This window comes from Orcinus orca, chromosome 3 (assembly GCF_937001465.1).
Source record: "Orcinus orca chromosome 3, mOrcOrc1.1, whole genome shotgun sequence".
In the NCBI taxonomy this organism is placed as follows: Eukaryota; Metazoa; Chordata; class Mammalia; order Artiodactyla; family Delphinidae; genus Orcinus; species Orcinus orca.
In genome coordinates this window covers 75,218,039-75,245,522 of record NC_064561.1, presented here as the reverse complement: position 1 = coordinate 75,245,522, position 27,484 = coordinate 75,218,039, and the positions used below count along the sequence as shown (strand labels likewise).

Below are 27,484 nucleotides of genomic sequence, written 5' to 3'. Positions count from 1 at the left end.
CAGTCTTTGGGTTCTTCCTAGCTCGGGGCTTTAAAATTTTGAAATCTAAACATTCTTTCCCACTGTCCTTTTTGACTATTGATTTTGGTTTTCTCTTCTCTCTCTAAATTTGTCCTTCTTCTTCCTTACATTTTCTTCTTTGTGCATTCTCTTTGCCTTTTGTTCACGGTTTAGTACTAGATGAGCAGGGACAGGGGGCCTGGAGGGGGTGAGGGATGTTGGTGAGCACTTCAGTGAGCCAGCCTTGCTACAGAGAGTTGAAAAGAGCTTCCTGCATCTCAGCTCTGTCTTCTTCCAGTTCTCAGAACGGTGGTTGCTCTTCAGTCACACCAAGATCTGACTCAAAAACGTATTTTTAAATATCCATGGTTTCTCCTTATATTGCAGCCAGACCTGATAATGCTTGTTAGCACCTGTCACCAGCTCTCCCAAGTGTATCCATCCCATCAAGCTCACAGACACGTTTCAACAAGACCCTATAATGCAGGGAAGTTGCATGAACACTGTGATGGGGAGAGTTGGGAATAGCCAGGCCTAGCAGTCTCACAGTATCCCCCTCCCTCCCCTGAACATTTCCCATAGCCATAGTGTCCATCTGTTTGTCCATCTGCTGAAATGAGAAACATTCATGCACTGATTTCAAACAAACCAAAAGGGAAAAAAAGAAAAAATCCCTCTTCTTTCTAGCTGAACAAAAATGTGCAGTTAATACTTGGCACTTGAAAACACAGTAGTGAATGTAGAACGAGCCTGTCTGTATATCTGGTAGCTCTCTCTCGCTTTTTCCTCACCAGTATTCTGCCTCATGTTTGCTTCTGTGATGGTTATATTGCCTAGCAAGCACACCTGTAGGTGTGAAAATAGTATAGCAAAAAAGAAAAAACCCTGGTTATTGATGTACTCGATCTGTGTACGTCTTTTAAACAGTTCTAGTTTCCACCTTACACGAATAAACAGGAAAACTGTAAAAACTCAAAAGTGAAAAAAAAAAATTTTATCAGTTAAAAAAAAACATATGATCATCTCAACAGATGCAGAGAAAGCTTTTGACAAAATTCAAAACCCATTTATGATAAAAACTCTCCAGAAGTCGGCACAGAGAGAACTTACCTCAACATAATAAAGGCCATGTATAACAAACCCACAGCTAACATCATTCTCGACAGTGAAAAGCTAGAAGAATTTCCTCTAAAATCAGGAACAAGACAAGGATGCCCACTCTGACCACTTTTTTCAACATAGTTTTGGAAGTCTTAGCCACGGCAATCAGAGAAGAAAAATAAATAAAAGGAATCCAAATTGGAAAAGAAGAAGTAAAACTGTCACTGTTTGCAGATGACATGATACTATACATACAAAATCCTAAAGATGCTACCAGAAAACTACTAGAGCTCATCAATGAATTCGGTAAAGTTGCAGGATACAAAATTAATATGTGGAAATCTTGCATTTCTATACACTAACAATGAAAGATCAGAAAGAGAAATTAAGGAAACAATCCCATTTACCATCACATCAAAAAGAATAAAATACCTAGGAATAAACCTACCTAAGGAGCCAACAGACCTGTACTCAGAAAACTATAGATACTGATGAAAGAAATCAAAGATGACACAAACAGATGGAGAGATATACCATGTTCTTGAATTGGAAGAATCAATATTGTCAAAATGACTATACTACCCAAAGCAATCAACAGATTCATTGCAATCCCTATCAAATTACCAATGGCATTTTTCACAGAACTAGAAAATATTTTTTTAATTTGTATAGAAACACAAAAGACCCCGAATAGACAAAGCAATCCTGAGAAAAATAAATGAGCTGGAGGAATTGGGCTCCTTGACTTCAGACTATACTACAAAGCTACAGTCATCAAAACAGTATGGTACTGGCACAGAAACAGAAATACAGATCAATGGAACAGGATAGAAAGCCCAGAGATAAACCCATGCACCTATGGTCAATTAATCTATGACAAAGGAGGCAAGACTATACAATGGAGAAAAGACAGTCTCTTCAAAAAGTGGTGCTGGGAAAACTGGACAGCTACATGTAAAAGAATGAAATTAGAACATTCTTCAACACCATACACAAAAATAAACTCAAAATGGATTAAAGACCTAAATGTAAAGCTGAGTACTATAAAACTCTTAGAGGAAAACATAGGCAGAACACTCTGAAATAAATTGCAGCAAGATTTTTTTGGATCCACCTCCCAATGAAAATAAAAACAAAAATAAACAAATGGGACCTAATGAAACTTAAAAACTTTTGCACAGCAAAGGAAACCATAAACAAAATGAAAAGACAACTTACAGAATGGGAAAAAATATTTGCAAATGAAGTGATCAACAAGGGATTACTCTCCAAAATATACAAACAGCTCATGCCGTTCTGTATCAAAAAAACAAACAACCCAACCAAAAAATGGGCAGAAGACCTAAATAGACAGTTCTCCAAAGACATACAGATGGCCAAATAGCACATGAAAAGGTGCTCAATATTGCTAATTTTTAGAGAACTGCATATCAAAACTACAATGAAGTATCACCCCACACTGGTCAGAATGGCTATCATCAGAAAGTCTACAAACAGTAGATGCTGGAGAGGGTGTGCAGAAAAGGGAACCCTCCTACACTGTTGGTGGTAATGTAAATTGGTACAGGCACTATGAAAAACAGTATGGAGATTCCTTAAAAAACTAAACATAGGAACTTCCCTGGCAGTCCAGTGGCTAGGACTTCACCTTCCAATGCAGGGGGTGCAGGTTCAATCCCTGGTCAGGAAGCTGGGATCCCACATGCCTCATGGCCAAAAAACCAAAACATAAAACAGAAGCAATATTGTAACAAATTCAATAAAGACGTTAAAAGGGTCCACATCAAAAAAAAAAAAAAAAACCTAAAAATAGAACTACCATACAATCCAGTGATCCCATTCCTGGGCATATATCCAGAGAAAACCATCATTTGAAAAGATATATGCACCCCAATGTTAACTGCAGCACCATTTACAATAGTCAAGACATGGAAGCAATCTAAATCTCCATCAACAGAGGAATGGATAAAAAAGATGGGGTACATATATACAATGGAATATTACTCAGCCATAAAAAAGAATGAAACAATGCCATTTGCAGCAACATAGATGGACCTAGAGATTATCATACTAAGTGAAGTCAGAGAAAGACAAATATCATATGATATCACTTCTATGTGGAATCTAAAAAAAAATTATACAAATGAACTTATTTACAAAACCGGAACAGACTCACAGACTTCAGAAACAAACTTATGGTTACCAAAGGGGAAACATGGTGAGGAGGGATAAATTAGGAGTTTGGGATTAACATATACATATACCATATATATAAAATAGATAATCAACAAGGACATACTGTATAGCACAGGGAGCTCTACGCAATATTCTGTAATAATCTATATGGGAAAAGAATCTGAAACAGAATGGATATATGTATATGTATAACTGAATCACTTTGCTGTACACCTGAAACTAACACAACATTGTAAATCAACTATACTCCAATATAAAATAAAAATTAAATTAAAATTTTTTTAATGAAAAGGTTACTAATTTACTATATTAGAGCTGGGAAAGGAGGACCAGGAATCCCCTAAAATTAAAGAATCTCATCTTATTTTCAGAGATGAGAGTCCAAATTTCTAGTTTTTAAATGCCAAACTTAACAAAATCTAATGCTATCATTTTGTTCAATATGAACTTCTTTTAAAATGTTAGTTTTTAAAAACTAAAAATGACCTGAGATTTTACCCAGTCTCCTCGTTTCCAAACTATATATTTAAAATGGCAGAAGGTCCACCAAAAAACCTACATGTGGATATTTATAGCAGCTTTATTCATAAGTGCCAAAACTTGGAAGCAACCAAGATGTCCTTCAGTAGGCAGGTTAACAGATAAACAGTTCATAAGGACAATGGAATATTATTCACTGATAAAAAGAGATGAGTTAACAAACCACGAAAAGGCATGGAGGAAACCTAAGTGCATGTTACTAAGTGAAAGTTATCTATCTGAAAAGGCAACATACTATATAGAGTGAAACAATTTTGTATGATACTACAATGGTGGATACATGTCATTATATATTTGTCCAAACCCACAGAATGTACAAAACCTAGAGTGAACCCTAATGTAAACTATGGGCTCTGGATGATAATGATGTGTCAATACAGGGTCATCAATTTTAACAAATGTAACCATTATGGTGCAGGATGTTGACAGTGGAGGAGGTTGTGCATTCTGGGGACTAGGGATATATGGGAACTCTCTGTACTTTGCTCAATTTTACTGTGAACATAAAATTGCGCTAAAAATAGTTTATTAATTAAATAAAACTTTTTCAAATGGTAGAAGGATTATGTACTTGTAATTTACAGTCCAAACAGTTACAGCTAAACTACATTTGAATAATGCACAGTAAACTGCATTATATATTACAGAATTCTATGGGACTTCCCTGGTGGTCCAGTGGTTAAGATTTCATGCTCCCAATGCAGGGGGCACGGGTTTGATCCCTGGTCAGGGAACTAATATCCCATGTGCAGCACAGCACAGCCAAATAAATAAATAAACAAACAAATATGGAATAGAACAAACAATCCAGAAATAAGCCCACACATTTGTGGTCAGTTGAATTTTGACAAAAGCACCTAGTTAATTCAATAGGGAAAGAAAAGTCTTCTCAACAAATGGTGCTGGAACAACTAGATATCCATAGGCAACGAGGGAAAAAAAGGGGGCAGAGGGTAGAAAAAAAGAAAAAAACTCAGACCCTCACCTCATACCATATATAACAATTAACTCAAAATGGACCAGAGACTTAAATGTAAGACCTAAAATGTTTACAACTTCTAGATAAAAACATAAGAGAAAATCTTTGTGGTCTTGGATTTGGAAAAAATTTCTGAGCTATGTCACCAAAAGCATGTGATAAAAGAAAACTTGATAGCTGAACTTAATCAAAATACAAAACTTTTCCCTTCAAAAAAACACCACTAAGAAAATGAAAAGACAAGCCACAGACTGGGAAAAATATTTTCTGATCACAGATATGAATCCAGAATATATAAAGAGCATGACTCAATAATAAGAACACAGGCAACCAATTTTTAAAATGGGTAAGATATTTTAAGAGATATTTTACCAAGAAGACATACAAATGTCCAATAAGTACACAAACAGATGTTCAATGTTGTTAATCATTAGGGAAATACAAGTTAAAACAATGAGATACCACTACAGACCCTGTAGAATAGCTATAATTAAAAAGAACGAGAGTCTAAATGTTGGTGAAGATGTGAAGAAACTGGAACTCTCATACCATACTGCTGGGAAAAAAGTAGTACAATCTGTGGAAAACAGATTTCCACTGTAGAAAATGGTTTTGCAGTTTCTTCAAAAGATAAACATACATTAACCATAAGACCCAGCAATTTCACTCCTACGTATCTATCCAAAAGAAACTTTGAAACGTATGTGCACAATGACTTATAAAAGAATGTTCCTGGGACTTCCCTGGTGGTCCAGTGGTTAAGAATCAGTCTTGCAATGCAGGGGATGCTGGTTCGATCCCTGGTTGGGGAACTAAGATCCCTCATGCTGTGGGGCAACTAAGCCCAATGCACCACAACTACTGAGCCCGCGCACCACAACTAATGAGCCCACGTGCTCTGGAGCCCACATGCCACAACTAGAGAGAAGTCCATGCACCACAAAGAGCCTGTGTGCCGCAACTAAGACCCGACAGAGCCAAAAAATAAATACATATTTTAAAGAAAAGAATGTTCCTAACAGCATTATTCTTAATAGCCAAAAAACTGCAATCATTCAAATTCCCAACAAAGATCATAAAAAGTGGTATATTCATACCATAGAATACAACAATAAAAAGGAACTACTGATACATGCAACAACATGGATGGCCCTCAAAAATATTACACTAAGTCAAAGAAATCAGATAAAGACAAAATAGTGTCTGATCTAATTTATATGAAATTTTGAGGAAAGGCAAAACTGTAGACAGAAAGCAGGTCCATGGTTGCCTGGGGGTGAGACTGTAAATGGACATAAAAGAACTTGTGGGGGTGATAAAACTGATGGTTTCACAACTGTATGTATTTACTAAAACTTAAACTGTACAATTCAATTGCACAATTACAGTGGGTGAATTCACTGGGTATTATTAATAGCTTGATAAAAGTTGTTTAAAAGTAAACTACAGGGGAGAGGAGTCAAGATGGCGGTGTGGGAAGACACAGAGTTAGCACCTCCCCACAACTAATGAGCCTGCTGGCCGCTGGTGGAGGACTCTGACACCCAAGGAGACAGGAGGAACCCCAAAGTGAACCGGTAGGACGTACGGGGACCAAAGCGGGGAGAAGTGGAGGCAAGACAACATCAGCACCTCTGAGGCCATGGAGATCAGGAGAGGCAAGTGGGAGGCGCCCTCCAGGAGGAGCATAAAAGGAGCAGAAGGTGACTGCCCCGCCCACTTGGGCATGGGGAGTCTGCTGAGCTCCCAGGCCAGTCCCCTCCAATCCAAAGCCCCCTCCAGGCTGCATAGGTCCTGGTGGCATAGGAGGGAGGCCAGGGAGATCAGGAGAGGCAGGTGGGAGGGGCCCTCCCAGAACACAGACTGAGAAGCAGGAGAGGAGAGGAGGGTGTTGCCCCACGGACTCGAGCCCAGGAAGCCTGCTAGGCTCCCAGGTAAGGTCCCCTGCCCTCTAAGACCAGGATGGGGGGCACTCCTGGCCCCCTCCTGTTCCTTGAGCCTAAGCCCAACCCCCACAGCCCTCGGGGCCTTTTCCAGCCCCATAGGTCCTGAGCACTGGCCCTGCCCACCACCCAAACCTCACCCTTGATAGGCCCCACTCTCCACAGCCAAGTCCTTCCCCCTCCCCGTTTTTTTTATTTTCTTTCCTACCTCCTTTTTCAGTATTGTGGTACTGAGTTACCTTCCGGTTGTTGATTCATCTCTATTTTTATTTTTATATTCTTTCTAACATATCTGTTAGTTTCCTAGTCTAATTTTATGTTTTACTTTGTTATTTTTCTCTTTAAAAAAATTTTTTTTAGCCACCCACGTGGTTTGCAGGATCTTGATTTGCAAGCCTGGGGTCAGGGGGAAGCTCCTGTGGTAGGAGCTCCAAGTCCGAACCACTAGACTAACAGAGAACCTCAGACCCCAGGAAATGTTCATCAGAGTGAGGTCTCACAGAGTTCCTCATCGCAGCACCAAGACCCAGCTCTACCCAATAGCCTACAAACTACAGTGTGGGAAGCCTCAGGCCAAACAACCTGTAAAACAGGAACACAATCCCCTCTTTAAAAAAAAAAAAAGAGATGGCAAAAAATATGTCATAGATGAGGGAGCAAGGTAAAAACCTACAAGACCAAATAAATGAAGAGGAAATAGGCAATCTACCTGAAAAAGAATTCAGAGTAATGATAGTAAAGATGATCCAGAATGTCAGAAATAGAATGGAGACACAGATTGAGAAAATACAAGAAATGTTTAACAAAGATCTAGAAGAATTAAAGAACAAACAGAGATGAACAACACAATAACTGAAATGAAAAATACACTAGAAGGAATCAATAACAGAATAACGGAGGCAGAAGAACGAATAAGTGAGGTGGAAAACAAAATGATGGAAATAACTGCCAAAGAGCAGAATAAAGAAAAAAGAATGAAAAGAATTGAGGACAGTCTCAGAGACCTCTGGGACAACACAAACACACCAACATTCAAATTATACGGGTCCCAGAAGAAGAAGAGAAAAAGAAACGGTCTGAGAAAATACTTGAAGAGATTATAGTGGAAAACTTCCCTAACATGGGAAAGGAAATAGTCACCCAGGTCCAGGAAGCACAGAAAGTCCCATACAGGATAAACCCTAGGAGAAACACACCAAGACACATATTAATCAAACTAATAAAAATTAAATTCAAAGAAAAAATATTAAAAACAGCGAGGAAAAAACAAAAAATAACATACAAAGGAATCCCCATAAGGTTATCAGCTGATTTTTCAGCAGAAACTCTGTAGGCCAGAAGGGAGTGGCAGGATATACTTAAAGTGATGAAAGAGAAAAACCTACAACCAAGATTACTCTACCCAGCAAGGATCTCATTCAGATTTGATGGAGAAATCAAAAGCTTTTCAGACAAACAAAAGCTAAGAGAATTCAGCACCACCAAACCAACTTTACAACAAATGCTAAAAAAGATTCTCTAAGTGGGAAACACAAGAGAAGAAAAAAACCAACAAAAACAAACCCAAAACGATTAAGAAAATGGTAATAGGAACATATATATCAATAGTAATCTTGAATGTAAATGGATTAAATGCCCCAACCAAAAGACACACACTGGCTGAATGGATACAACAACAAGTCCCATATATACGCTGTCTACAAGAGACCCACTTCAGACCTAGGGACACAAACAGACTGAAAGTGAAGGGATGGAAAAAGATATTCCATGCAAATGGAAATCAAAAGAAAGCTAGAGTAGCAATACTCAGATAAAATAGACTTTAAAATAAAAACTGTTACAAGAGATAAGGAGGGACACTACATAATGATCAAAGGATCAATCCAAGAAGAAGATATAACAATTATAAATGTTTATGCATACAACATAGGAGCACCTCAATACAAAAGGCAAATGCTAACAACCATGAAAGGAGAAATCGACAGTAACCCAGTAATAGTGGGGAACTTTAACACCTTACTTACACCAATGGACAGATCATCCAAACAGAAAATAAATAAGGAAACACAAGCTTTAAATGACACAATAGACCAGATAGATTTAAGTGATATTTACAGAACATTCCATCCAAAAACAACAGAATACACATTTTTCTCTAGTGCACATGGAACATTCTCCAGGACAGATCACATCTTGGGTCACAAATCAAGCCTTGGAAAATTTAAGAAAATTGAAATCGTATCAAGCATCTTTTCTGATCACAACGCTATGAGACTGGAAATCAATTACAAGAAAAAAACTGTAAGAAAAACAAATATATGCAGGCTAAACAGTGCACTACTAAATAACCGAGAGATCACTGAAGAAATCAAAGAAGAAATAAAAAAATACATAGAAACAAATGACAACCCAAAACCTACGGGACGCAGCAAAAGCAGTTCTAAGAGGGAAGTTTACAGCAATTCAACCTCATCTCAAGAAACAAGAAAAATCTCAAATAAACAATCTAACCCTACACTTCAATCAACTAGAGAAATAAGAACAAAGAAAACCCAAAGTCAGTAGAAAGAAAGAAATCATAAAGATCAGAGCAGAAATAAATGAAACAGAAATAAAGAAAACAATAGCAAAGATCAATAAAACTAAAAGATTCTTTGAGAAGATAAACAAAATTGATAAACCCTTAGCCAGACTCGTCAAGAAAAAAAGGGAGAGGATGCAAGTCAATAAAATTAGAAATGAAAAAGGAGAAATCACAACTGACACTGCAGAAATACAAAGGATTATAAGAGACTACTACAAACAACTACATGCCAATAAAATGCACAACCACGAAGAAATGAACAAATTCTTGGAAAGGTACAATTTTCCAAGACTGAACCAGGAAGAATTAGAAAATATAAACAGACATATCACAAGTAATGAAACTGAAACAGTAATTTAAAAGCTTCCAACCAACAAAAGTCCAGGACCAGATGGCTTCACAGGAGAATTCTATCAAACACTGAGAGAAGAGCTAACACCCATCCTTCTCAAACTCTTCCAAAAAATTGCAGAGGGAGAAACACTCCCAAATTCATTCTACAAAGCCACCATCACTCTAATACCAAAATCAGAAAAAGATATCACAAAAACAGAAAATTATAGACCAGTATCACTGATAAACATAGATACAAAAATCCTGAACAAAATACTAGCAAACATAATCCAACAGCACATTAAAAGGATCATACACCATGATCAAGTGGGATTTATCCCAGGGATGCGAGGATTCTTCAATATATGCAAATCAACCAATGTGATACACCACGTTAACAAATTAAGGAATAAAAACCATATGGTCATCTCAATAGATGCAGAAAAAGCTTCTGACGAAATTCAACACCGATTTATGATAAAAACTCTCCAGAAAATGGGCATACAGGGAACCTACCTCAACATAATAAAGGCCATATATGACAAACCCACAGCAAGCATCATACTCAATGGTGAAAAACTGAAAGCATTTCCACTAGGATCAGGAAGAAAACAAGGATGTCCACTTTCGCCACTCTTATCCAACACAGTTTTGGAAGTCCTAGCCACAGCAATCAGAGAAGAAAAAGAAATAAAAGGAATATAAATTGGAAAAGAAGTAAAACTCTCACTATTTGCCGATGACATGATACTATACATAGAAAATCCTAAAGATGCCACCAGAAAACTACTAGAACTAATCAATGAATTTGGTAAGGTTGTAGGATACAAAATTAATGCACAGAAATCTCTGGCATTCCTATACACCAACAGCGAAAAATCAAAAAGAGAAATTAAGGAAACACCCCCATTTATCACTCCAACAAAAAGAATAAAATACCTAGGAATAAACCCACATAAGGAGGCGAAAGACTTGTACTCAGAAAGCTATAAAACACTGATGAAAGAAATCAAAGATGACATAAACAGATGCAGGAATATACCATGTTCTTCGATTGGAAGAATCAATATTGTGAAAATGACTATACTACCCAAAGCAATCTACAGATTCAATGAAATCCCTATTAAACTACCAATGTCATTCTTCACAGAATTAGAACAAAAAATCTTACAATTTGTATGGAAACACAAAAGACCCCAAATAGCCAAAGCAATCTTGAGAAAGAAAAACGGAGCTGGAGGAATCAGACTCCCTGACTTCAAACTATATGATAAAGGTACAGTAATCAAGACAGTATGGTACTGGCAGGAAAACAGAAATATAGATCAATGTTACAGGATAGAATGCCCAGACATAAACCCACACATATATGGTCACCTAATTTACGACAAAGGTGGCAAGAACATACAAGGGAGAAAAGACAGCCGCTTCAATAAGTTGTGCTGGGAAAATTGGACAGCCACATGTAAAAGAATGAAATTAGAAAAACTTCTACTGGAGAGGGGGAAGATGGCAGAACAGTAAGATGCAGAGATCACCTTCCTCCCCACAGATACACCAGAAATACATCTACACGTGGAACAAATACAGAACACCTACTGAACACTGGCAGAAGACCTCAGACCTCCCAAAAGGCAAGGAACTCCCCCACGTACCTGGGTAGGGCAAAAGACAAAAGAATAAACAGAGACAAAAGAATAGGGACGGGACCTGCACCAGTGGGAGGGAGCTGTGAAGGAGGAAAGGTATCCACACACTAGGAAGCCCCTTCACAGGCGGAGACTGCGGGTGGCGGACGGGGGAAGCTTCAGAGACGGGGAAGAGAGCACAGCAACAGGGGTGCAGAGGGCAAAGCAGAGAGATTCCCGCACAGAGGATCGATGCCGACGGGCACTCACCAGCCCGAGAGGCTTGTCTGCTCACCCGCTGGGGTGGGCGGGTTTGGGAGATGAGGTTCGGGCTTCGGTTGAAGTGCAGGGAGAGGACTGGGGTTGGCGGCGTGAACACAGCATGCAGGGGGTTAGTGCATCACGGCTAGCCGGGAGGGAGTCTGGGGAAAAGTCTGGACCTGCCGAAGAGGGAAGAGACTTTTTCTTCCCTCTTTGTTTCCTGGTGCACGAGGAGACGGGATTAAGAATGCTGCTTAAAGGAGCTTCCAGGGCGCAAGCCGCGGCTAACAGCGCGGACCCCCGAGACGGGCATGAGACGCTACGGCTCCTGCTGCCGCCGCCAAGAAGCCTGTGTGCGAGCACAGGTCACTATCCACACCTCCCCTCCCGGAAGCCTGTGCAGCCCACCACTGCCATGGTCCCGGGATCCAGGGACAACTTCCCCGGGAGAACGCAAGGCATGCCTCAGGCTGGTGAAACGTCCCGCCGGCCTCTGCCACCTCAGGCTTGCTCCACATCCACACCCTTCCCTTCCCACCCACCCCCCACCACCAGCCTGAGTGAGCCAGAGCCCCCAGTCAGCTGCTCCTTTACCCCGTCCCGTGTGAGCGAAGAACAGACGCCCTCCGGGGACCTACAAGCAGAGGCGGGGCCAAATCCAAAGCTGAGCCACGGTAGCTGTGAGAACAAAGAAAGGAAAATCTCTCCTAGCAGCCTCAGGAGCAGCGGATTAAATCTCCACAATCAACTTGATGTACCCTGCATCTGTGGAACACATGAATACACAATGAATCATCCCAAATTGAGGAGGTGGACTTTGAGAGCAAGATTTATTATGTTTTCCCTCTCTTCCTCCTTTTTGTGAGTGTGTATGTGTATGCTTCTGTGTGAGATTTTGTCACAAGCTTTGCTTTCACCATTTGTCCTAGGGTTCTATCCATCCGTTTTTTTGTTTTTTTTTATTTAAAAAAATTTTTTTAATAATTATTTTTTATTTTAATAACTTTATCTTACTTTATTTTATTTTCTTTTAACCTCTTTCTTTCTTTCTTTCTTTCTTTCTACTTTTTCTCCCTTTTATTCTGAGCCATGTGGATGAAAGGCTCTTGGTGCTTCAGCCAGGAGTCAGTGCTGTGCCTCTGACTGGGGAGAGCCAAATTCAGGACACTGGTACACAAGAGACCTCCCAGCTCCACATAATATCAAATGGCGAAAATCTCCCAGAGATCTCCATCTCAACACCAGCACCCAGCTTCACTCAACAACCAGCAAGCTACAGTGCTGGACATCCTATGCCAAACAACTAGCAAGACAGGAACACACCCCACCCATTAGCAGAGAGGCGGCCTAAAATCATAATAAGCCTACAGACACCCCAAAACACACCACCAGACGTTGACCTGCCCACCAGAAAGAAAAGATCCAGCCTCATCCACCAGAACACAGGCACTAGTCCCCTCCACCAGGAAGCCTACACAACCCACTGAACCAACTTTTGCCACTGGGGACAGACACCAAAAACAACAGGAACTACGAACCTGCAGCCTGCAAAACGGAGACCCCAAACACAGTAAGATAAGCAAAATGAGAAGACAGAAAAACACACAGCAGATGAAGGGGCAAGATAAAAACCCACCAGACCTAACAAATGAAGAGAAAATAAGCAGTCTACCTGAAAAAGAATTCAGAAAAATGATAGTAAAGATGATCCAAAATCTTCGAAAGAGAATAGACAAAATGCAAGAAACATTTAACAAGGACCTAGAAGAACTAAAGATGAAACAAGCAACGATGAACAACACAATAAATGAAATTAAAAATACTCTAGATGGGATCAATAGCAGAATAACTGAGGCAGAAGAACGGATAAGTGACCTGGAAGATAAAATAGTGGAAATAACTACTGCAGAGCAGAATAAAGAAAAAAGAATGAAAAGAACTGAGGACAGTCTCAGAGACCTCTGGGACAACATTAAACGCACCAACATTCGAATTATAGGGGTTCCAGAAGAAGAACAGAAAAAGAAAGGGACTGAGAAAATATTTGAAGAGCTTATAGTTGAAAACTTCCCTAATATAGGAAAGGAAATAGTCAAGTCCAGGAAGCACAGAGAGTCCCATACAGGATAAATCCAAGGAGAAACACGCCAAGCCACATATTAATCAAACTGTCAAAAAATAAATACAAAGAAAATATATTAAAAGCAGCAAGGGAAAAACAACAAATAATACAAAAGGGAATACCCATAAGGTTAACAGCTGATCTTTCAGCAGAAACTCTGCAAGCCAGAAGGGACTGGCAGGACATATTTAAAGTGATGAAGGAGAAAAACCTACAACCAAGATTACTCTACCCAGCAAGGATCTCATTCAGATTTGATGAAGAAATTAAAACCTTTACAGACAAGCAAAAGCTGAGAGAGTTCAGCACCACCAAACCAGCTTTACAACAAATGCTAAAGGAACTTCTCTAAGCAAGAAACACAAGAGAAGGAAACAACCTACAATAACAAACCCAAAACAATTAAGAAAATGGGAATAGGAACATACATATCGATAACTACCTTAAATGTAAATGGATTAAATGCTCCCACCAAAAGACACAGACTGGCTGAATGGATACAAAAACAAGACCCATATATATGCTGTCTACAAGAGACCCACTTCAGACCTAGAGACACATAGAGACTGAAAGTAAGGGGATGGAAAAAGATATTCCATGAAAATGGAAACCAAAAGAAAGCTGGAGTAGCAATTCTCCTATCAGACAAAATAGACGTTTTATTTTATTTTATTTTTGCAGTACGCGGGTCCCTCACTTTGTGGCCTCTCCCGTGGCGGAGCACAAGCTCCGGAGGCGCAGGCCCAAGGGCCATGGCCCATGAGCGCAGCCGCTCCGCGGCATGTGGGATCCTCCCAGACCGGGGCACGAACCCGTGTCCCCTGCATCGGCAGGCGGACTCTCAACCACTGTGCCAGCAGGAAAGTCCCGACTATTCGTGCCCCAGTCCGGGAGGCTCCCACATGCCATGGAGCGGCTGCGCCCATGGGCCATGGCCACTGGGCCTGCGCCTCCGGAGCCTGTGCTCCGCAACGGGAGAGGCCACAACAGTCAGGAGCCCGCATACCGCAAAAAACAAATAAATAAAAAAATAAAGAAATAAAATAAAATAAAGACTATTAGAAGAGACAAAGAAGAACACTACATAATGATCAAGGGATCGATCCAAGAAGAAGATATAACAATTGTAAATATTTATGCACCCAACATAGGAGCACCTCAATACATAAGGAAAATGCTAACAGCCATAAAAGGGGAAATCGACAGTAACACATTCATATTAGGGGACTTTAACACCCCACTTTCACCAATGGACAGATCATCCAAAATGAAAATAAATAAGGAAACACAAGCTTTAAATGATACATTAAACAAGACGGACATAATTGATATTTATAGGACATTCCATCCAAAAACAACAGAATACACATTTTTCTCAAGTGCTCATGGAACATTCTCCAGGATAGATCATATCTTGGGTCACATATCAAGCCTTGGTAAATTTAAGAAAATTGAAATGGTAACAAGTATCTTTTCCGACAACAATGCTATGAGACTGGACAACAATTACAGGAAAAGATCTGTCAAAAATACAAACACATGGAGGCTAAACAATACACTACTTAATAACGAAGCGATCACTGAAGAAATCAAAGAGAAAATTAAAAAATATCTAGAAACAAATGACAATGCAGACACGACGACCCAAAACCTATGGGATGCAGCAAAAGCAGTTCTAAGAGGGAAATTTATAGCAATACAATCCTACCTTAAGAAACAGGAAACATCTCGAATAAACAACCTAACCTTGCACCTAAAGCAATTAGAGAAAGAAGAACAAAAAAACCCCCAAAGTTAGCAGAAGGCAAGAAATCATAAAGATCATATCAGAAATAAATGAAAAAGAACTGAAGGAAACGATAGCAAAGATCAATAAAACTAAAAGCTGGTTCTTTGAGAAGATAAACAAAATTGATAAACCATTAGCCAGGCTCATCAAGAAAAAAAGGGAGAAGACTCAAATCAATAGATTTAGAAATGAAAAAGGAGAAGTAACAACTGACACTGCAGAAATACAAAAGATCATGAGAGATTACTACAAGCAACTCTATGCCAATAAAATGGACAACCTGGAAGAAATGGACAAATCCTTAGAAATGCACAACTGCCAAGACTGAATCAGGAAGAAATAGAAAATATGAACAGACCAATCACAAGCACTGAAATTGAAACTGTGATTTAAAATCTTCCAACAGGGCTTCCCTGCTGGCGCAGTGGTTGAGAGTCTGCCTGCTGATGCAGGGGACGTGTGTTCGTGCCCCGGTCCAGGAAGATCCCACATATCGCGGAGCAGCTGGGCCCGTGAGACATGGCCGCTGAGCCTGCGCGGCTGGAGCCTGTGCTCCTCAACGGGAGAGGCCACACAGTGAGGCCCACGTACCGTAAAAAAAAAAAAAAAAAAAAAAATCTTCCAACAAACAAAAGCCCAGGACCAGATGGCTTCAGAGGCCAATTCTATCAAACATTTAGAGAAGAGCTAACACCTATCCTTCTCAAACTCTTCCAAAATATAGCAGAGGGAGGAACACTCCCAAACTCTTTCTATGAGGCCACCATCACCCTGATACCAAAACCAGACAAGGATGTCACAAAGAAAGAAAACTACAGGCCTATATCACTGATGAACATAGATGCAAAAATCCTCAAAAAAATACTAGCAAACAGAATCCAACAGCACATTAAAAGGATCATACACCATGATCAAGTGGGGTTTATTCCAGGAATGCAAGGATTCTTCAATATACGCAAATCAATCAACATGATACACCATATTAACAAATTAACAAAAGGAGAAAAACCATATGATCATCTCAATAGATGCAGAGAAAGCTTTCAACAAAATTCAACACCCATTTATAATAAAAACCCTGCAGTAAGTAGGCATACAGGGAACTTTCCTCAACATAATAAAGGCCATATATGACAAACCCACAGCCAACATCATCCTCAATGGTGAAAAACTGAAAGAATTTCCACTAAGCTCAGGAACAAGACAAGGTTGCCCACTCTCACCAATCTCATGCAACACAGTTTTGGAAGTTTTAGCCACAGCAATCAGAGAAGAAAAGGAAATAAAAGAAATCCAAATCGGAAAAGAAGAAGTAAAGCTGTCACTGTTTGCAGATGACGTGATACTATACACAGAGAATCCTAAAGATGCTACCAGAAAACTACTAGAGGTAATCAATGAATTTGTAAAGTAGCAGGATACAAAATTAATGCACAGAAATCTCTGGCATTCCTATACACTAATGATGAAAAATCTGAAAGTGAAATCAAGAAAACACTCCCATTTACCATTGCAACAAAAAGAATAAAATATCTAGGAATAAACCTACCTAAGGAGACAAAAGACCTGTATAAGACACTGATGAAAGAAATTAAAGTTGATACAAATAGATGGAGAGATACACCATGTTCTTGGAATGGAAGAATCAACATTGTAAAAATGACTATACTACCCAAAGCAATCTACAGATTCAATGCAATCCCTATCAAACTACCAATGGCATTTTTCACAGAACTAGAACAAAAAATTTCACAATTTGTGTGGAAACACAAAAGACCCCGAATAGACAAAGCAATCTTGAGAATGAAAAACGCAGCTGGAGGAATCAGGCTCCCTGACTTCAGACTATACTACAAAGCTACAGTAATCAAGACAGTATGGTACTGGCACAAAAACAGAATTATAGATCAATGGAACAGGATAGAAAGCCCAGAGATAAACCCATGCACATATGGTCACCTTATCTTTGATAAAGGCAGCAGGAATGTACAGTGGAGAAAGGACAGCGTCTTTAATAAGTGGTGCTGGGAAAACTGGACAGGTACATGTAAAAGTATGAGATTAGAACACTCCCTAACACCATAGACAAAAATAAGCTCAATATGGATTAAAGACCTAAATGTAAGGCCAGAAACTATCAAACTCTTAGAGGAAAACGTAGGCAGAACACTTTATGATATAAATCACAGCAAGATCCTTTTTGACCCACCTCCTAGAGAAATGGAAATAAAAACAAAAATACACAAATGGGACCTAATGAAACTTAAAAGCTTTTGCACAGCAAAGGAAACCATAAACAAGACCAAAAGACAACCCTCAGAATGGGAGAAAATATTTGCAAATGAAGCAAATGATAAAGGATTAATCTCCAAAATTTACAAGCAGCTCATGCAGCTCAATAACATAAAAACAAACAACTCAATCAATAGACATTTCTCCAAAGAAGATATACAGCTTGCCAACAAACACATGAAAGGATGCTCAACATCATTAATCATTAGAGAAATGCAAATCAAAACTACAATGAGATATCATCTCACACCATTCAGAATGGCCATCATCAAAAAATCTACAAACAATAAATGCTGGAGAGGGTGTGGAGAAAAGGGAAACCTCTTGCACTGTTGGTGGGAATGTAAATTGATACAGCCACTATGGAGAACAGTATGGAGGTTCCTTAAAAAACTACAAATAGAACTACCATACAACCCAGCAATCCCACTACTGGGCATATACCCTGAGAAAATCATAATTCAAAAAGAGTCATGTAACAAAATGTTCACTGCAGCTCTATTTACAATAGCCAGGACATGGAAGCAACCTAAGTGTCCATCAACAGATGAATAAAGAAGATGTGGCATATATATATACAATGGAATATTACTCAGCCATAAAAAGAAACGAACTTGAGTTATTTGTAGTGAGGTGGATGGACCTAGAGTGTGTCATACAGAGTGAAGTAAGCCAGAAAGAGAAAGACAAATACCGTATGCTAACACATATATATGGAATCTAAGGGAAAAAAAAAAGTCATGAAGAACCTAGGGGTAAGACGGGAATAAAGACACAGACCTACTAGAGAATGGACTTGAGGATATGGGGAGGGAGAAGGGTAAGCTGTGACAAAGTGAGAGAGTGGCATGGACACATATACACTACCAAATGTAAAACAGATAGCTAGTGGGAAGCAGTCACATAGCACAGGGAGATCAGCTCAGTGCTTTGTGACCGCCTAGAGGGGTGGGATAGGGAGGGTGGCAGGGAGGGAGACATAAGAGGGAAGAGACATGGGAACGTATGTGTATGTACAACTGATTCACTTTGTTATGAAGCAGAAACAAACACACCATTGTAAAGCAATTATACTCCACTATAGATGTAAAAAAAAAATTAAACTTCTAGATTTCTCAATCAAAAAAAGTAAAAAAACTAAAAAATAAAAGAATGAAATTAGAACACTACCTAACATCATACACAAAAATAAACTCCAAATGGATTAAAGACCTAAATGTAAGAACAGACACTATAGAACTTTTAGAGGAAAACATAGGAAAACCACTCTTTGACATAAACCACAGCAAGATCTTTTTGGACCCACTTCCTAGAGTAACAAATAAAAACAAAAATAAACTAATGGAACTTAATTAAACTTAAAAGCTTTTGCACAGCAAAGGAAACCATAAACAAGACAGAAAGACAACCCTCAGAATGGGAGAAAATATTTGCAAATGAAATGACAAATGATTAATCTCCAAAATATACCAACTGCTCATGGAGCTCAATATCAAGAAAACAAACAATCCAGTTAAAAAATGGGCAGAAGATCCAATAGACATTTCAACAAGGAAGACATACAGATGGCCAAGAGGCACATCAAAAGATGCTCAACATCACTAATTATTAGAGAAATGCAAATCAAATCTACAATGAGGTATCACCTCACGCCGGTCAGAATGGCCATTATCAAAAAAGGTAGAAACAATAAATGCTGGAAAGGGTGTGGTGAAAAGGGAACCCTCCTACACTGTTGGTGGGAATGTAAATTGATAAAACCACTATGGAAAACAGTATGGAGGTTCCTCAAAAAACTAAAAATAGAACTACCATATGACCCAGCAATCCCACTACTGGGCATATACCCTGAGAGAATCATAATTCAAGAAGATACATGGACCACAATGTTCAGTGCAGCACTATTTACAATATCCAGGACATGGAATCAACCTAAATGTCCATCGACCAATGAATGGAAAAAGACGATGTGGCACATATATACAATGGAATATTGCTCAGCTATAAAAAGAAACGAAACTGAGTTATTTGTAGTGAGGTGGATGGACCTAGAGTCTGTCATACAGAGTGAAGTAAGTTAGAAAAACAAATACAGTATGCTAATGCATATATATGGAATCTAAAAAAAAAAAAAAGGGTAGTGATGAACCTAGTTGCAGGGCAGGAATAAAGAGGTAGACATAGAGAATGGACTTGATGACATGGGGTGGGAGGGTGAAGCTGGGGCGAAGTGAGAGTGGCATCGACGTATATACACTACCGAATGTAAAACAGTTGGCTGGTGCGAAGTAGCAGCACAGCACACGGAGATCAGCTCTGTGCTTGGCAATGACCTAGAGGGGTGAGGCAGGGAGGATGGGAGGGAGGCTCAAGAGGCAAGGGGGCTTCCCTAGTGGCGCAGTGGTTGAGAGTCCACCTTCCGATGCAGGGGACACAGGTTCATGCCCCGGTCCGGGAAGATCCCACATGCCGCGGAGCGGCTCGGCCCGTGAGCCATGGCCGCTGAGCCTGCGCGTCCGGAGCCTGTGCTCCGCAATGGGAGAGGTCACAACAGTGAGAGGCCCGCGTACTGGAAAAAAAAAAAAGAGGGAGGGGATCCGGGCACATGTGTATGTATATGGCAGATTCCCTTTCTTGTGCAACAGAAGCTAACATGGTATTGTGAAGCAATTATGCTCCAATAAAGATCTACTTTAAAAAAAAGTAAACTATATAAAGTACTCACCATTGTAGCCTTCAAGAACAGAATCAATAATAGGTCTGGCAGTTAAGTTATAAACATCTAGTTGTTTACTCTCTGGTCCAAAAACAGTATCAAAAGTAAACGTCTTTGGAGGTTCATTGGAAGAATCAGTCTTATGTACAGTGATAGTTCCCCTCATCTCATCCACACTGACAGCCTGCTTGTAGCACATTGATTTCTCTCTGTCATTGAGGGGCCGGCACCTAACCACCACCTTCACATTATCGCAGCTTTCTGGCTTCTCTGATTTATTGATCTGGTGGAGAAAATATTTACAAACAATGAAAAGAACGTTTACTTTTACCTTCAACAGATTAAATTTAAATTTTGAAAAAGGCTACTTTGGCATCCTAGTGCCTTGCATACGTTAAGCACTTCATAAATAGTTGTTAAATGCAATTAAAGATCTTACAGATATATAGAAAAAGCTTATTTAAAAAGATATGAAAATAGTTTCTTTTACAATACAAATGAGGGGAGAGGAAACCTTATTTACATTTACAGTTAATGCTATTCAGGCAGAAAATGAGAGAGTATATTAGAGACTTGTCTTTCTGCACAAAGCCCCTGACTTGCTCTGAGTTTCCTGCCTGTAGGAAAACACGTGTGAATATGGTTAATAACTTTAATCAAGAATCTAGTAATAGGTCCTCTGCTCCCCCTGAGACTTTTAGTTTTATTGATATTTTCTACAATGCATTAGTAAAAAAATTTTTTATCAAATAATATATCCAGGGCTTCCCAGGTGGCACAGTGGTTAAGAATCTGCCTGCCAATGCAGGGGACACGGGTTCAAGCCCTGGTCCGGGAAGATCCTACATGCCAGGGAGCAACTAAGCCCGTGTGCTACAACTGAGCCTGTGCTCTAGAGCCTGAGAGCCACAACTACTAAAGCCCTCGAGCCTAGAGCCTGTGCTCCACAACAAGAGAAGCCACTGCAATGAGAAGCCTGCTCAACCCAACGAAGACCCAATGCAGCCAAAAAGTAAAAATAAATTAATTAAAAAAATAATAATATATCCTCATATAGTCTACTTTTTCTATAGAAGACAAGTGAAAGACAGAAAAGAAAGCCCAATGGCAGAAAAATGTTTTAGCTTGACTCTAACCTTATGAACATTTGTATATGTAAAGTTTCAAATTTTGAAATTTTATGATTAAGAATCTATATTAAAATACAATTATTAAAGTGAAGAAGTTCAACAGTTTAGTTGAACAGATATTAAATTCCTACTGTTTCAGATACTCTTCTAAGCATTAGAGAAACAAACGTGAGCCACTGTCATTGACAAGGAACAGATTATATCAATTCAACACACTTCTTTCCATCTCTACTTTCAGCACCTTATTCTAGGTCACCATTATCTCGCCCCGAATTATAAGAGACTCCTACCTGTACTACTGTATCTAATTAGGTTCCCCTATAGTCTGTTCTCTACTTGGCAGTCAGTTTCAACACAAATCTAATTATGTCACTCTCCTACTTAAAACTCTTCAATGGTTTCCCACAGAGCCTGGGATGAAGATAGAAATCCTTCAGGGGGTGTGTAAGATCTGGTTTTATTTCACAAGCTTGGCTTTCTTAGCCACAGCCACACTGGCTTTCTTTTAGGCCTTTTCTTGTCACCATGATCCCTCTCACCACACTCCTTCCCAGGTGCTGTTCCTTATGCCTAGAACATCCCCCACCCTCCTCTTCACTTACCCTGCAGACCTCAGCTCAATAGCCCCTTCACCTGGGAAGACTTCCCTGATTAGGTCAAATCCTTGTATAGGCCCTGATAGCACCCTTCAATCTCCTTCTCCATCGGTTACAATTTTACTTTTTTTTTTTTTTTGGCTCCTTATTTGATTAATGTCTGTGTCTCTATTTAACCCATAAGTTCCAAACTGGTAGTCAGTCAAGGGGCTGAATTCAGCCCACAAATGTCTTTTGCTTGGCTTATATTATTTAAAAATCTTTTGAATTAGTTGCTAAAAATTAAAACTTGAGCAATTTCACAAAAATAACAATTTCTAGATTCTCTTGGAAAAAACAGATGATCTGACATCTGTAGGTCAGCATTCCTACATGGCAACACTTAATTCATCAGAATCTATTTTTATCTATTGTATGCCACCCATCCACTTCATTCATTAATGTTAAGTGTCTTTGTCCCTGTATGTATGTATGGTTTTCACCTCCGCCCTAGAAGGCAAGGGTCTCTCTTCTCAAGTTCAAGAACCTGGCTGGTTTTGCTCAATATTGTATCTCCAGTGCCTAGCATGGGGTTGGTGCCCAATAACTGTTGAATGAATTGATAAATAGAAAGCAACAAGTAACAAATATTAAGCACTTAATGCTAAAAGTCAAGCACTGTCCTTCAAGTCTCCTGCGCATTCTTATCTCATCCTGATAACCCCAGAAGGAAAAGTTTAATTACACAGGAACGAAGGGCCCAGAAAGATTAAATAATTATCCAAGGCTTTGCAACCAGTAAATAACCAGCCACTGCTCAAGTGTTCTTCATCACCCTATAATGGACTTACTACGCCTCCTTATTAGGTGCACGATAACAATCTGTGATAACCTACAAGACAAACATACCACCAGCCACCACTCACCCCCCTCACGTAAATAGCCGGCCGCAGCTCAAGTGTTCTCCATGACCCTATATTGGACTTACGACGGCCCCTTATTAAATGCAAGTTAACAGTCTGTGAAACCCTACAAGACAAACATACCGCCACCCACCACTCACTCCCCTCACACACAAAGACACCTACGGGTTACATTCTGCACTGTAAGCTAGAGCGCTACGAGAGGAATGACAGCTCGAGTCAGCAGCCTGCGGTAGAGGCAGACTGCCCGTGCTTTGCTGCGTTCCAGAGCTTGGCTCCTCGGCGTAGAGACCCCACGGGGTGCGAGGCATCAAAACCCGACCCTCCGCGGTTGCTCCTAGAGGCCCTACCCAGCGGACAGGGCTGGGAGCGAGAGCGCATCCTCTGGCACAGTGCCTTTATGTCAAGCAGCCCAGGCCTTGCGGGATGCAGCAGCAATGAAGACCGTAAGGCCTGCCGCGGGCCCCTCCCAGGGTCGGCTGGACCCCCCCAGTCCAGGGCCCACCCGCCTGGCTCCCCAACCGCTTCGCCCGCCCCGCACTGCCCTGCCCTGCCCTGCCCCGCCCCACCCCGGCCTCCCGCCTGCTCTGCGCCTCCATGGTAACGGCCGCGCCACCCGGCCAGGCCGCAGGGATGAGGAGAAACCCCCGCGGCTGAGTGACCCTACTCACCGGCATCGTTGCTTCCTCCCGTGCTTGGCGGACGTCCCCACCCGGGGTGCAGTCCAATGACGCCGGGTTCGCAGGAGAGGCGGGTCAGAGATTATCGAAACACCGCCTGGGCGCTCCCGAGACTGCGGCTCCTCTGGCGAGAGCGCGCTGTGCGCAGGCGCACTCCGAGCTCGCCCCGCCCCATCCCCTTGCCCGAGGCGTCTTCGGTCTCTTGCATTGCGCCTGCGCCGAGACTTTCGGAGTCCGTCTCCTAGGACGCCAGACTGAGGCTGCGCGTGCGCAATGCGCCATTCCACTTTGTTGGAAATCTGGCCTGATTCTGGGCTGGAAGATCTGCCTACCACCGCGGCGGGGGGAGGAGGAGGCAATCCTAGACGGCAACGCCCATCTTCTAGCACTTGCAATACTCCGAATATTAAAAACAACGATAGCAATTGTACATTGTGTCCCCTTTGAAGAGCCAAAAACTTTACATACATTATTGCGCTTGATTGCCGACTTGTTTATCACCTGTCTCACCATTAGGTGAGGTCTTGAGGGACTTTGTCGGTATTCTCACAATTACCTCCAGAGCCTAGAATACGACCTGGCACAGAGTAAGTTTTCAATAAATATTCGTGAAAGAAAGAATGATCTATCCTCTTTCTTGTCCGAAGCTGTCTCTGAACACCACTCTGCTTGGATGTGTAATAGACATTTCAAGTTTATCGTGTCCAAATTGAAACGTTGATTCCCGCTTTCCGTCCCCTGGTAGTACCCACATCACCCCTGTCAAACATAAAATAAATAAGTAATCTAAAAGGCTAATCGCAATAAATGTAAGCTGAATTCTGACAATTTATCAGGTCAAAACCACAGTCTTTTTCTCTCATACTCAATACCCAATCTTTCTATAGAACTAGTTGTCTCTATCTTCAGAATAGAACCAGAATCCGACCACTTCTACCACCACCATCTCTCACCTGTGTTACTAAACAGCTCAGAACTGGTTTCCTTGCAGTTCATCCTTGCCATCCTAGTCTACTTTCAACACAGAAGCCAGAGGGCTGGTGTTAAAACATGAATCAAATACTGTCTTTTCTCCGTTCAAAACCTGCCAATGATTTCTCATCTCACAGAATAAAAGTCACAGGCCCTCTCCCAGTTTCCTGCAATGTTCTCTCTTACTCATTATTGCAAGCTATCCCCCTTGCACCAGCTCCACCTGGCCTCCTGGATTCATCTGACATTGCAGGCACGGTTTCCTGTTAGAATACAAGGGCTTTTATGCTTGCAGTAGGAGCTAATAAAGATACTTAGTGTCAGCATACTGTTTTAAGTGCTTTAATTCCTTTTTAAATTATTAATTCAATTTACATTATAACCTTTTGAAATAGGTACTATTAGTCATTTTAATAGAAAACAGGAGTAACTATTTCACAGATTTAAAAAACTGAAGCATAGAGCCATTAAGTAACTTGTCCAAGGTCATAGCTACAGGCAATGACAAAGCCCAGATCCAAATCCAGGCCCTGGAAAGCTCCCCCTGTAGATATCTGCTTGACTCCCTCACCTCCTTCAGAATATCTTTGTTCACACATCACCTTCTCCGTGAACCCTACCAATGATCCTTCTATTTAAAATTCCAACCTTCAGCCCCAGTCTTCTTATCTCCCCTCCCTACTTTATATTTCTTCGTAGTACTTATCACTCTCTGATATACTGTAAATATGATATCAGCTTTATTGATATAATCACACATCATACAATTCACCAATTTAAATTGTACAATTCAATGATTTTTACTATATACAGAGTTGTGCAACCATAACCACAATCAATTTTAAACATTTTCATCCCCCCAAAAAGAAACACTACACTCATAGCCATCATTCCTCCTTCCCCCCCTGCAACATCCCAGCCCTAGGCAACCACCAATCTACTTTCTGTATCTATAGATTTGCCTATTTTGGACATTTCATATAAATGGAATTATATAATATGTGACCTTCTGTGAAATGACGTCTATCACTTAGAATAATGTTTTCAAGATTCATCCCTTTTGTAACACGTATCAGTAATCCTTTACGTTTCATGGTTAAATAATGTTCCATTGTATGCATATACCACATTTTTATCTATTTGTCAATTGATGGACATTTGGGTTGTTTCCACTTTCTGGTACTATGGATAATGCTGCTACAAGTTTTTGTGTGAACGTTTCATTTCCCTTGAGTATATACTACAAGTGGAATTGATGGATCATTTGGTAACTCTAAATAACATTCTGAGGAACTGCCAAGTTGTTTTCCACAGTGACTGTACCACCAGCAATGTATGAGGTTTATAATTTCTCCACATCCTCACCAACACTTGCTTTTGTCTTACCTTTCTTATTACAGCCATCCTACTGGTATAAAATAGCACCTCATTGTGGTTTCTATTTGTACTTCCTTGATGACTAGTGATGTTGGACATCACTTCATGTGCTATTGACCATTTGAATATCTTCTTCAGAGAAATGTCTAGTCAATTCTTTGCCTTTTTCATCTGTCTTTTCATTATTAAGTTGTTCAGAATTCTTTATATATTCTAAATACAAGTCTCTTTTCAGATATATGATATACACATGCTTTCTATTATGTGTATTGTCTTTTTAATTTCTGGATGCTGTTCTGTGTACTCTTACATTTAGATCTATGATCTATTTTGAGTTATTTTTGTATATGATATGGTATAGAGATCCAGCTTCATTTTTCCACATGTGAGTGAATATTCATCTGTCCCATCACCATTTGCTGAAAAGACTGTTTTCCCCCCCACTGAATTATTGTGGCAACCTTGTCAAATATCAATTGGTCATAAATATGAGGGTTGTTTTCCAGACTCTCAATTCAATTCCATTGGTCTATATGTCTATCCAGTACTATACTGTCTTTTTTTTTTTTTAGGATTGGGTATTTTATTTTTAATTTTATTTTATCTATTTATTTATTTGGCTGTGCTGGATCTTAGTTGCAGCATGCCGGATCTTTTAGTTGTGGCATGCAAACTCCTAGTTGCAGCATGTGAACACTTAGTTGCGGTATGTGGGATCTAGTTCCCTGACCAGGGATCAAACCCAGGCTCCCTGCATTGGGAGCCCAGAGACTTAGCCACTGGACCACCAGGGAAGTTCCTATACTGTCTTTATTACTATAGGCTTGTAGTAAGTTTTGAAATCAGATACTGTGAAGCCTCCATCTTATTCTGCTTTTTCAAGATAGTTTTGGCCATTTTGAATTCCTTGCATGTTCATAGAAATGTTAGAAACACCTTGCCAATTTCTGCAAAAAAGACAGCTGGAAACTTAACAGGGATTATGTTCAATTTATAGATCAATTCAGGAAGTATTGCCATTTTAACAATTTAAATCTTCCAATTCATAAACACGGAATGTCTCCCCATGTATTATATTTAGGTCTTCTTTAATTTCTTTCCGTGATGTCTGTAGTTTTCAACATAGAAGTATGCCCCCAAGGGTAACCACTACCTTGACTCTAACATTATAGTTCCCTCCTTTATAGTTTGTATAAATGGAATCATACAGTATGAATTCTATCTGTCTCCCTACACTCAATATTGTTTGTGAGATTCTTCCTTATCGGGTATAGCAGTTCATTCTTTTTCAATGTGGTGTAGTATCCCATTGTGTGAATATACCACAATTTGTTTATCCGTGT

At 40.1% G+C, this 27,484-nt stretch overlaps 1 protein-coding gene across 3 annotated transcripts in view; it reads right to left on the bottom strand.

The window, feature by feature from the left end:
* The window catches only part of KIF3A (kinesin family member 3A), an 82,439-nt gene extending 58,499 nt beyond the window's left edge, over positions 1 to 23,940 (bottom strand). For all 3 annotated transcript variants that reach the window (XM_004279902.4, XM_033405886.2, XM_049707245.1), the window contains exons 1-2: positions 23,784 to 23,940; positions 20,494 to 20,767 (exon numbers count right to left, since the gene is read on the bottom strand). In XM_004279902.4, coding sequence (XP_004279950.1) covers positions 20,494 to 20,767; positions 23,784 to 23,789 — 280 coding nt within the window. In that variant the 5' untranslated portion in view covers positions 23,790 to 23,940. The remainder of the gene's footprint in view (positions 1 to 20,493; positions 20,768 to 23,783) is intronic.
* Positions 23,941 to 27,484: the final 3,544 nt, after the last annotated feature.